The 12,535-nt window shown below is 37.5% G+C and overlaps 1 protein-coding gene across 1 annotated transcript; it reads left to right on the forward strand.

The window, feature by feature from the left end:
- Positions 1 to 800: 800 nt before the first annotated feature.
- LOC120249586 (pleiotropic drug resistance protein 3-like) lies at positions 801 to 8,322 on the forward strand. The gene is given in 25 exon segments (XM_039258143.1): positions 801 to 1,126; positions 1,276 to 1,399; positions 1,475 to 1,560; positions 2,496 to 2,580; positions 2,662 to 2,821; positions 2,934 to 3,010; positions 3,175 to 3,228; positions 3,322 to 3,714; positions 3,806 to 4,087; positions 4,162 to 4,475; positions 4,573 to 4,598; positions 4,601 to 4,732; positions 4,819 to 4,922; positions 5,023 to 5,176; positions 5,252 to 5,374; positions 5,471 to 5,556; positions 5,642 to 5,974; positions 6,068 to 6,358; positions 6,606 to 6,689; positions 6,810 to 6,943; positions 7,032 to 7,259; positions 7,363 to 7,534; positions 7,622 to 7,876; positions 7,990 to 8,198; positions 8,200 to 8,322. Coding segments are annotated over 25 exon segments (4,212 nt in total). The 5' UTR covers positions 801 to 878; the 3' UTR covers positions 8,258 to 8,322.
- Positions 8,323 to 12,535: the final 4,213 nt, after the last annotated feature.

The raw sequence follows: 12,535 nt of genomic DNA on the forward strand, positions 1-12,535 counted from the left end.
ACTAGTGTTTTGATTTATGATTTGTCCATTTTATTAATAAATTGATAATAAATAAATAAATAAAAAGTTTTATTTTTTTCTCATTGTTTTCACTTTCACCACTTATGAAATTTGTTGTTTTTTTTCCTCAATTTTATTAGTAGATAAATTACATGCAGTAAATTAAAAATAAAAAAATAAATCCAAACCTAACGTGAACTACACTTATAATAGAAAGTACAAAATACAAGAAGAGAAAAATTAATTACATAATTAATTAATTAATGAAAATAGTTGAAATTCACTCTTCATATGAAATTTGATTATTAGGAACCATGGGTTAGCTCACTGGTAACTATCGGTGTTTGTGATTGAAAGATCTTGAATTTGAGTCTCTCATATCACAATTCATTTTCGGGGTCCTTTGTAACAGTTTTGTATGAGAAATACCTTTCGCTTTCTCCTTCAGGGTTGCATGTCAGAGAGGGATTTATTCTTAAAAAGTCAGTTAAACCACCATAATTGGTGCATTTTCGTATTTTTGTTTTGTTGCTTATCGATTTTGAAAAAAAAATAAAAATAAAAATTATTAAATAAATAATTAAAATGTAATGTGTCCTAACCTATCAATCGCTATGAAAAAAGATTCATAAAGTTGGTATAATGGGAAAAAGAAAAAAAGAAGGAATAAAATTTACTTTGATAGATTAAAGAAAAGAAAAAGACAGCACTTTCGTCACTGTTGTGTTGCACTCCGGATATTCATTTTACCTCTTTAAATACAGATTACATAGATTGCCAAAGTGTATCATTATTGAGATTCCTGGTCCTGACCTGAGATTAGTGCAGAGTTCTCGATCGCTTGCACTTGCCCTGGTTCAGTCTCTGATACGGCCACCATGAAGGATCATGATCATGAGTTGCACTGGTCAGCAGTTGAGAGCCTACCAACTTCAAACAGACTCAGAACATCACAGTTTGATGGTGGTGAGGATAAAGTTGATCATGGAGAGCATAACAGTAAGAGGATGGTTGATGTCACCAAGCTTGGAGCAGTAGAGAAGAGACTCTTGATTGACAGTCTCATCAAGCACATAGAGAATGATAATCTGAGACTGTTGCAAAGGCAGAAACACAGACTTGACAGGTATGAATATGCTTCTTTTCTTTTCTTTTCATTTACTTGCATGCTCAGAGACTTAGAATTAGTTTAGTGCGCATGTAATCATATATCCATCCACTTGTGTGTATGTGTGTGTGCTTGTGTGTGCGTTTTTTTATTTTATTTTTCTGTAGGGTGGATGTGAAGCTACCAACCATTGAGGTGAGGTACAGTGAACTATGTGTGGAAGCTGAGTGTCAAGTGGTCCAAGGGAAGCCTCTGCCAACTCTATGGAATGCAATAAAAGGGTTATTCTCAGTGAGTTTCATTTTTTATGTTTATTGTGACAAACTTGGATGCTGAAACTGTGGTGCCCTGCTTTGTGTTGAACAGAGTCTTTTCAGGTTTATGGGTTTGTACCATGAAGAAGCAAAGATTAGTATTATCAAAGATGTCAGTGGGATCATCAAGCCTTCCAGGTAGTTACTGAAGATTTATTATGTCAAAAGTTTTTTTGTTAATAAATGATTGGTTTTAATTAAAAGTTTTAAATCGCTCTTCTCTTGAACTGTATTGTCATGACAAAACCGGACTAATTTTTCTATCACCTTCGATGAAATCAAAACCTTTTAACTGGTGCATTGTTATAACCGTCTTTTTTTTTTACAACACCTTGTGGAGTGGCTCATACCTGTCAGGTAAATTTTTCATGTGGTGCATCGTGTTATGGTTGATTTTCATTTTAGTCATTGTGTTTCAATTTGTATCTTTTTTGTCATTAGATATTAATTTATTTTCACCGGGTGGTCACTTGGGGTTTTCGATAGATTTTTAAATGGCGTGTGACCGGGAAATGCCATGTCGCTTATTTTATTTTCCGGATTAAGTAAGCTGAGTCAGTATCCGGCTGATGTGCTCTCTCCAGTTGGGATGAGAGAAAATATTAAAATAAAGCGACATGGCATTTCCGGCCGCCACGTCATTTAAAATTGGCCGGAAAACTGCAAATGACCTCCCATGAAAACAAATCAATATCTAATGACCAAAAAGATACAAATTAAAACACAATGAACAAAATGAAAACTAGTCATAACACGATGACCACATGAAAAATTTACCCCATACTTGTCTATCTCATTTTTTTAGTTTTTGTAAAAAAAATAATAATAATTACCCTGTTGCATATGGATGCAATGTAGGTATAATACCCAAATTAGTCTTTTTATTTTTCTCTCTTTTTTTTTGGTCCTTCTTCTTATAAATGAGTAGAGGATTAGTGGGGAGTATTTATAAGTAAAAGGACTAAAAAAGAAAAAAAAGAAAAGTAGAAGTACCAATTTGAGTATTATACCAAGCAATGTATGTGGTATTTACTTTGTTGGTGCAGATAAAAGAAACAGATACTGTGATGCAGGATGACACTTTTACTTGGACCCCCAGGATGTGGGAAAACCACTTTCCTTCTTGCTCTTTCTGGGAAACTAGATAAATCCCTCCAGGTTGTTTACTCTTTTTGAGTGCTTGTTTTCCCAGGATTATTTACCACCCACTATATATATATATGTTCTTATTTCTTGCAGATAAGAGGGGATGTTTCTTACAATGGCTTCACACTGGAGGAGTTCATTCCAGAAAAAACAGCTTCTTATGTCAGCCAGAATGACCTGCATATTCCTGAGATGACTGTAAGGGAGATACTTGACTTCTCAGCATGTTTGCAAGGTGTGGGAAGCAGGGCAGGTAACTTTATATGTTTATTTCTTTATAGTGCTCCAGTACTTAATCAACTAATTGACTTTGCCCAACAAAAAAAAAAAAAGAACACTAACAGATGATGAACAACATCATGCAGAAATTATGAAGGAAATTATTAGAAGGGAAAAGCAGGCAGGGATTGTTCCTGAACCTGACCTAGACACTTACATGAAGGTAAAACTTGAGTTTATTTTATTTTATATTTACCTCACCTCATGACATGCTTATGATATGCTTGGTGATTTATTCAGTTACTGATTGAACCAATGCTGCATGTACACACACACACACACACACACAAAAATCTGAGACACATGTTTTTTTTTTTTGTTATATAGGCAATATCTGTGGAGGGTCTTGGAAGAAGTATTCAGACGGATTATGTTCTAAAGGTGATCCTCTTCAAGTACCTTTTTTCAATACATACCAAACAAAGAAATGTTTTCTGTAAGTGGCTAACAGTTGCAGTGTCCATGTATAATCAGATCCTGGGATTGGATATATGCGCAGATATAATGGTAGGTGATGCCACGAGAAGAGGTATCTCTGGTGGTCAGAAGAAAAGGCTGATCACAGCAGAGGTGATTGTTGGGCCAACAAGAGCTCTCTTCATGGATGAAATCTCAACTGGATTAGATAGCTCCACCACATTCCAGATTGTTACTTGTCTCCAACAAATGGCTCACATTAGTGAAGCAACTATTGTCATTTCCCTTCTCCAACCTGCACCTGAAACCTATGATCTCTTTGATGACATTATTTTGATGGCAGAGGGTAAGATTGTTTACCAGGGCCCTCGCGATCAAGTTCTTGCTTTCTTTGAAGAATGTGGTTTCAGATGTCCAGAAAGAAAAGGAGAAGCTGACTTTCTCCAAGAGGTAACAATATTGATAGTGCATAACTGAATTTATACGGCTTGATTGTTTTTCGCACATATATACCATGCTGCAAAGTTTTGATTATATTCAGGTTCTGTCAAGAAAGGATCAAGAACAGTACTGGTGTCATCCCCAGGAATGCTACACTTATGTTTCTGTTGATGATTTCCGGCAGCAATTTAAATCATTTCACATAGGAAAGAAGTTGGTGGAGGATCTATCAAGACCATATGATAAGTCACTGTGCCATAAAAATGCCCTGTCATTCAACCTCTATTCTCTGCCTAAATGGCAACTCCTTAAAGCTTGCATGGCCAGGGAGTTGCTTCTGATGAAGAGGAATTCACCTCTTTATATATCCAAAACCGTTCAGGTGCGCCATGAGCTACAGCTAGCAACATTCTAAGTTCATCTTTAAACATAACTCGTTGCCCTTCTCTTTTGTAGCTTGCAATTATGGCTTCCATCAGTATGACTGTCTTTTTACGAACACGGATGGGAATTGATGCAGTGCATGCTAATTACTACATGGGTTCCCTGTTTTTTGGTCTCCTCTTACTCATGGTCATTGGAATACCAGAGATAACATTGACATTGTCTAGGCTTCCAGGCTTCTACAAACAAAGAGAATATTATTTGTATCCAGCTTGGGCATATTCAGTTCCAGCTATAATTCTGAAAGTTCCAGTTTCATTAATGGAATCTTTTATTTGGACATCACTTACATACTATGTTATTGGTTATAGTCCTGAGGCTGGAAGGTATATACGCTTATATATATATATATATATATATATATATATATAGATGTAGGAGTAGTTCAAGAATTCTCACAAATCAATCGGTATGGTCTTTCAGGTTCTTTCGTCATTTGCTCCTCCTCTTTGTATTCATCAAATGGCTCTATCCATGTTCCGTTTCATAGCTTCCTGTCTTCAGATTGCAGTTATTTCCTTAATTGGAGGCAGTATATCTATGTTGGTGATGCTGGTATTTAGTGGCTTTATTCTTCCTCAATGTAAGTCCAGACTTCGTACTAGTCATAATTCAATTTCATTGAGAAAATTACGGTAGTCATGTACTTAACCAGTTTCCAACATGCAGCCTCAATGCCAGTTTGGTTGCAATGGGGATTTTGGATCTCTCCATGCTCGTATGCTGAACTAGGGTTGACATTAAATGAGTTTCTCGCACCTCGCTGGCAAAAGGTAACACTTGATTTAGTGATATGAAACTAGTAGCTCTAGTTGGCACTCTTAGAATTTACTCTGTAGATTCCATTATCATTTTTTTTTTCTTTCCTCTCAGGTTTCAGCCAAAAACATGACCTTAGGTGACCAAGTTCTGAGCAGCCGTGGGTTGCATTTCAAGAGTTACTTTTATTGGGTATCAGTGGGGGCTTTGTTAGGATATGCTTTGCTTTTCAATGTGGGATTTACTTTAGTTTTATCTTTCAAAAGACGTGAGTTTCACTTTATCATCAGATGAAGTCCTTTCTCTTTTCTGTTCTCAAGTGATAATACTCTTAGAATTTCAGCTGTCGGGGTGTCTCGTGCTATTATCTCTCGTGAAAAACTCTCTCAAATGAATGGAGGAGATGATCTCCATGATGGTATCAACAAATCATCACTTGAAAGTGCCAGAGTCATGAAAAGAACAGGTGATACCATCATATATATATAAATATATATATTGATCAGTTATGACGATGATACCTGTAACTAGTGAAGAAAGTTTCAGTAATGTCTTCTGATAGATGTTGCAGGAAAGATGATGGTCTTGCCTTTCCAACCACTCACCATAACATTTCAGGATATTGGATATCATGTTGATACTCCTCCGGTAGTTCATTTGTCATTGTAAAAGTTTTTTTAGGTTATTTATGATCAGTGGCATTAATAGCAAGTGGGTTCTCCTGCCTCTCTAGGGAATGAAAGAACAAGGATATAAAGAGAAGAACCTTAAGCTGCTGCATAACATCACTGGAGCATTCAAACCCGGTGTTCTTTCGGTTTTGATGGGTATAAGTGGAGCAGGGAAAACTACACTTTTGGATGTTCTCTCTGGAAGGAAAACTGGTGGTGTCATTGAAGGAGATATCAGGATTGGAGGATATCAAAAAGTACAGGAAACTTTCGCAAGAATTTCAGGTTACTGTGAGCAAACAGATGTACATTCTTCTCAAATTACAGTGGAAGAATCAGTTGTATATTCAGCCTGGTTACGGTTACCACAGGAAATTGATTCACAGACAAGATCTGTATGTCATACAACCCATTTCTACTGCTGTGTTTTTTTTTTTCCCGTATTTTCATGTTCAACTAAAAGAGTAGTTTGTGGATGTGATCTGCAGAAATTCGTGAATGAAGTACTTGAGACAATTGAACTTGATAGTATCAAAGATGCGTTGGTTGGTGTACCAGGGGTGAATGGCCTCTCTACTGAGCAACGAAAACGACTAACGATTGCTGTTGAACTTGTAGCGAATCCTTCCATTTTATTTATGGATGAACCGACGTCAGGACTTGATGCCAGGGCAGCTGCGATTGTCATGCGTGCTGTGAAAAATGTTGCTGAAACAGGAAGAACTGTTGTTTGCACCATTCATCAGCCCAGCATTGACATATTTGAGGCATTTGATGAGGTACTAGTTTTATTTTTCAAAATGCCCATGCCCAATTAAAAGAAGACAACTACTGATAAGAGATTAAGCAACTCTGCGAATAAATGATGTACAAAAGGGGATAACAACTTATGTTGGAAGACAACTATAAAAATACTACTAATAATAATGTAACACATAGGCCATAATATAACAGAGACATAGACGATAACATCGTAATATTATTTAACAAAATTAAGTATCACAGATCTTTTCTTTCTTATCGCAGTTAATGCTTATAAAAAAGGGTGGGAAACTAATCTATTCTGGACCACTGGGTCGGCAATCATGTAAAGTAATTGAATATTTTGAGGCAAGTATTTCGATACTTAGTTGAGCTTGGTAATCAGATATATAGTGTAATGAAGAACTCTGAAAAGGAGGCAATTTGTTACTGAAATTAAGTCATCAGATTTTGTGTTTTCTTCAACAGAGGATCCCAGAAGTTCCGAAAATCAAACAAAAATATAACCCAGCAACATGGATGTTGGAAGTTACTTCCACATCACTTGAGCAAGAACTCGGCATAGATTTTGCAGAAGTGTATGTAAATTCGACTCTTTACAGGTGAGCATAACTAGTTCATGTGATCTATTGTTCTGACTAGTTTGTTTCCAAAGCTTTCATGTCAAGTGTGAAGATTATTCTGCTGCAGGGACAACAAAGAGCTAGTTAAGCAGTTAAGCCTGCCACCACCTGGTTCAAGAGATTTGCATTTTCCTACTCGTTTTGCTCAAAATAGTTGGGTCCAATTCAAAGCTTGTCTATGGAAGCAATACTTGTCTTATTGGAGAAGTCCTTCCTATAACTTGGCCCGGTTGATTTTTATGTTCATCACATCTGTGACATTCGCCCTGCTATTTTGGAACCATGGAAAGACACTGTAAGTCCTGCATATGTGTTTGCATGCTCAACCAAACCTGCAATTTGTTCTAAAATTCATCCCATACTAATGAAACTCATACTTTTGTTTCTTGCTTCTGAAGAAATAATCAACAGAACTTGTTCAACATGCTCGGTTCAATGTACAGCGTCGTGATCTTCACTGGCATAAACAACTGTGGATCAGTATTACCATTTGTGATAGCCAGACGCAATGTCTTTTACCGTGAAAATTTTGCCAGAATGTATTCACCATGGACTTACTCTCTTGCACAGGTAATAAACATTAGTAATTACTACCTTAAATGATCTCTGTGCTACTGATTCAATGATTTGATCAGAAAAAAGTTAGTGCATTTTCAGGTTGTTATTGAGATCCCTTGTGTATTCATCCTAACACTGACGTTCATGATGATCGCATACCCTGCTATTGGCTACTATTGGACAGCTTACAAATTCTTATGGTTCTTCTACACAATGTTCTGCTCATTGCTCATCTTTGTTTACCTTGGAATGCTTCTTGTTTCATTGACTCCAAATATTCAATCGACGCTCGTATTGTCATCTTTTTTCTACCAAAATTTCCATCTCTTCTCTGGCTTCATCTTACCTGGCCCAGTAAGTCCAACCTTCACTGTTTCCCTGTTATCATTGAAAAGAAAAACTTCATTTACTGTCTTATACTAACTACCATCATCTTACAATTGGACTCTGTTCTGTAACATGGACAGCATATTCCAAAGTGGTGGATTTGGTTTTACTACATCATGCCTATGTCTTGGACGTTGAATGCCCTTTTTGCATCACAGTATGGAGATATTCAGAAGGAGATAACAGTGTCGGGAGAAACCAAATCCGTGGCCATTTTTCTCCAGGATTATTTTGGATTTCACTATGATAGACTCGGACTGGTGGCTCTTATTCTACTTGTCTTTCCTTTCTCTTTTGCTTCTCTTTTTGCTTATTGTATCAGGCAAACTTAATTTTCAGAGGAGGTGAGCTCTGTTTCATTGTAATTTAAAACACAAATTGTGGATGATGTGACGATGATAACGTTAATTCCACAGTGACTAATTGTGTGGTTAGATTTTCATGGATCAACAAAATATGTGAAATAGAATAAAATGACTTGGATATTATTTTATTTTATTATTTTGGGATGAATCATAAATTTTTTTTTATTAAAATGAATAAACCATAATTTTTATTTTAGAAACACGACAAACATACGAAGAAGCACAGACATTACAAAGAAATAAAGGACTGCCTGAGGCTCTCACTAGTAGTGAGGCACACTAAACAAGGAAAAGAAAAAGAAAACATAGAAAATAAAGAAGAGACAAAAGAAAAAAAAAAAGAGACAATTAGACCGGCTAAGACTACCATATGGTATCACAGGCCTGCCCGAGCTAATATGAGGAGTTGACTACTCCTGCGTTATAGTAGGATCTGAATCACCAGCAATGTTCATGACTTTTGCTCTCATGAAGTTGAGGGAGTGCTTTATTTTCTAAGATGTTTCATTGAGATTTTGCTGTTGAGGATCAGAAGCTTTGGAGAACCAAGAAAGAAACCTATTAGCAATTTTAAAAATAACAATATGAAAAGGTAAATCAAGTAACTGAAATATGCGATTATTAGTTAAAAAGTACGAAAGAATCACAACTTTGTTAAAAAAAGTTGAAAACTGATGTAGACAAACAAAAGATAAATCAAATATATGGACACTTGCACCACTATTAGTGGATGTGATCTTGAGAAAAAAAAACATAAAACAAGTGGATAGATGTGACTCCCATAAAATGATTACTAATGGTGGATCATCTATCATGGGTGACATTGCAACCAAACAGGTGCTTTAGCCGACTAGCCAGGTTTTGGGTTGGATGCTATCGCTTCACTCAGGTCGTTTCTATTCGCATTAAGGAACTTCATGCTTCATTTGCTTATAAAAGCAAGATATTCAACTTTGATCATTTTCTTGTTTGGGGTTGCAAATATCCAAAAAATAAACATATGATTAATTTTTATTATAAATGATATTAGTGGGAGAACATTCCAGTTGAAGTAGTTACTTACCAACGACCTCTTGATCTATTACTGCCAAGTTTGTTGTGTAGGATATTCATGTTCTTACTGAAAAAGTAGGTTTGAACCTCAACTTAATTTTTGAAAGTCGGTTTCGGGCACTTTTTGGGCAAAAGCGTGATTTCCGTTGCAAGGTGGATATGAGTAAACTCTTTGAGAACAAAGTTAAGGTCGATTCTGCCATTTTGGAGAACCCTTTCTCTCTGGAGGAGGTTAAAAAGGCGGTCTTTGATTTAGGTGGTGAAAAAGCTCCTGGACCTGATGGTTTCCAGTTGCAATTCTTTAAAACATATTGGGAGGTGGTCAAAGGAGATGTGATGAAGTTATGTGATGATTTTTACTCGGGGGAGGCGAACCTTGAACGAATCAACTGGGCTTGTATTGCTCTTATTCCAAAGTCCTCGAATCCTTTATCCCGGGGTGATTATAGGCCTATCAACTTGATAAATTCTTCCCTGAAAATCATTTCCAAGATTCTGGCGAACCGTCTTAGCCCGGTGATGGATTCGTTGGTGGATCAAGCACAGTTTGCGTTTTTAAAGGAAAAATGTATTCTTAATAATATTGCTACGGTAGAAGAGCTAATTTTTAGTATGCATAAGAGAAGACTTACCGGGCATATTCTCAAAGTGGATTTCACTAAAGCTTTTGACTCGGTCGATTGGGATTTTCTGTTAGAGATTTTGAAGGAAAAGGGTTTCGGCCCAAGGTGGATTGGTTGGATCCATTCTATTCTCAGTACCTCGAAAGCCTCTATCCTAGTTAATGGGTCTCCAAATGGTTATGTGAGATACAAAAGAGGTCTTAGACAGGGTGATCCCCTTTTGCCGCTGCTCTTTGTGCTTGTATCGGATGTGTTGTGTATGATGTTTGATAATGCACTTAATTCGCATATCCTGATTGGGGTGCCGCTGGGGAAGTTCGGGAGGAAATGCAATTTACATTATTCGGATGACCTCTTGGTTTTGACGGTGGGTGGAGCGGAAGACCTTAGGATTATTAAGTTGATTCTCTTAGTGTTTGAAGGTCTGTCCGGGCTGGAAACAAATTTTTCTAAAACTTATCTTTTCACCACCAATTTGAATCAGTTACCCGATGTGAGCACTACGGAAACTTTTAACTGTGAGGTGGGGCTTCTCCTAGTTAATTACCTTGGCATCCCAATTTCTGGGAGAAGGCTACGGAAGCAGGATTGGGAGGGTTTGATTGCTAAAGTGAGAGGGCGGTTAGCTTCTTGGAATTCGTTATTTCTGTCGATTGGGGGGCGTCTCACCCTGATTAACTCTGTGTTATCGACAGTGCTGACCTACTGGATGTCTTTGTACTATCTTCCTAAGTGGGTTATTAAAGACATTGACCGAATTAGAAGAGATTTTCTTTGATCTGGACCGGACATTGAGTGCCCGGGCTGTAGGCTTGTGGCTTGGAAGAATATTTGTAGAGCGAAGGAGCAGGGTGGTTGGGGTATTCTGGAGTTAAATTCCTTTAATTTGGCCTTGCTGGGGAAATGGCAGTGGAAAATTGTTGCTAACTCGAACTGGGGCGGTGTTAAGGTGATACAATTCAATTACAAGGTGCCTAGATGGAATTTATTTTGTCGGCCAAGAGGGAGGGTCTCCTTTTTTTTTGGTCCGGGGTTGCCAAATGTCTATATGCTTTTAGAGCTTGTGTCACAATTAAGGTTCACTCTGGCGCTGAATCACTATTTTGGAAGGACAGATGGTTTAGTGGTCTCTCTCCGTTGAACCTTTGGCCTGACGAATTCCATGGGTCATCTAAACCTAACGGCTTGGTGCGGGAGTTGTTTTGTTTACTTTCTAGTTCGCCGTTTGTTGAGGACCCTTTTGCGGCATAGACCACTCCGGATCTGTGTCTGCAGGGTGGTATGAATAAGGACCAAAGGCGGTGGAGTCTAACGAAGAATGGTACCTTCGGTGTTAAATCCTTCTATAGTTTTCTTAATGATGGGGGTTTGAGATGTCCTATCGCTAAGTATTTCTGGAGAGGCCCATGTCCTAGAAAGGTCAATATTTTTAACTGGCTAGCATGGAAGAACAAGATTCTCACTTTGGAAAACCTTACTAAGCAACGTTGTAACAAGCTGCCGACCGATACATGTGTTCAGTGTCATTCAGATATCGAATCAGTTGACCATCTTTTCCTTCAGTGTCGATTTTCTTTGGAAGTTTGGGCGCGCTTGAGTAGGGCTCTTCACTTACCGAATCTCCCCCAAACGATGTCTCAGGTGTGCGGAATTTGGAGTGCTATCTTGCGCCCCCGGGCAGGATTTTTGGGGATGGGGTGGTCAAAGCTTTTGTGTGGTCCATATGGCTTGCGCGAAATGATTATATCTTTTCTGCTAACTGTGCGAGTCCGCAATCTATTTTGGTGAAGATTGACCTTTTGATTTTATCTTGGTTCTCTGCAGCTCCTGATGGGTTGAAAGTCAAGCTGGAGGACTCTATTTCTGCTGTCTGTCGTAGCCTAGAGTTCTTTGGGCCTCATTCCGAGGGGGTGGATGATGCACCTTCTCTTGAGGTGATGCAGGTTGAGTGTGAGGAGTAATCCTGGGGGTTGTTCTTTGGGTCCCGGAGGAGGCCCGTTGTTCCTCCCTTGTTTTATTTTGGTGTTAGTTCCACAGCTAGTGGACTGGCTTCGGTTTACTGTTTTTTTTGGCTTCTTTTTTTATTAATGTAGGTGATTTATCCACTTAAAAAAAAAAAAAAATCTCCTCTATCACTTTCAATATATATATATGATTTATTTTTATTTTTTATATTTTAAGAAAACACGTGAGCTTTGTTTACTAATTTTGGAAGCTCACTATGTTATGAATCTGAGACCCGGCCTAACCAACGTGCGCATAAAATAGGTGTAAAACATGAACACAGGCGAATGTTGCAGGCTATAACATTTTTATTTTCAACTCATGTGGGATTTTAAAAATAAATATATAACTCTTTGTGTTTCTTCAATATTTAAGTATAACATTACTGTTAAAGAATATCACAGATCTATTAATTATAGCCCAAACACTTACTTGAAGCTCTGAGATCAAATTCCACAAATCTCATTCAGTACAGATTACCAATCCTACAAAATCCTCAATTTATTTTATTATTTAAAAAAAATCAACGCGAACCTTATGTTATATTTATTTTTATATATATAAGACCTTCTAGAAGAAAA

The sequence above is a fragment of the Dioscorea cayenensis genome, chromosome 19 (genome assembly GCF_009730915.1).
Source record: "Dioscorea cayenensis subsp. rotundata cultivar TDr96_F1 chromosome 19, TDr96_F1_v2_PseudoChromosome.rev07_lg8_w22 25.fasta, whole genome shotgun sequence".
NCBI classification, from domain to species: Eukaryota; Viridiplantae; Streptophyta; class Magnoliopsida; order Dioscoreales; family Dioscoreaceae; genus Dioscorea; species Dioscorea cayenensis.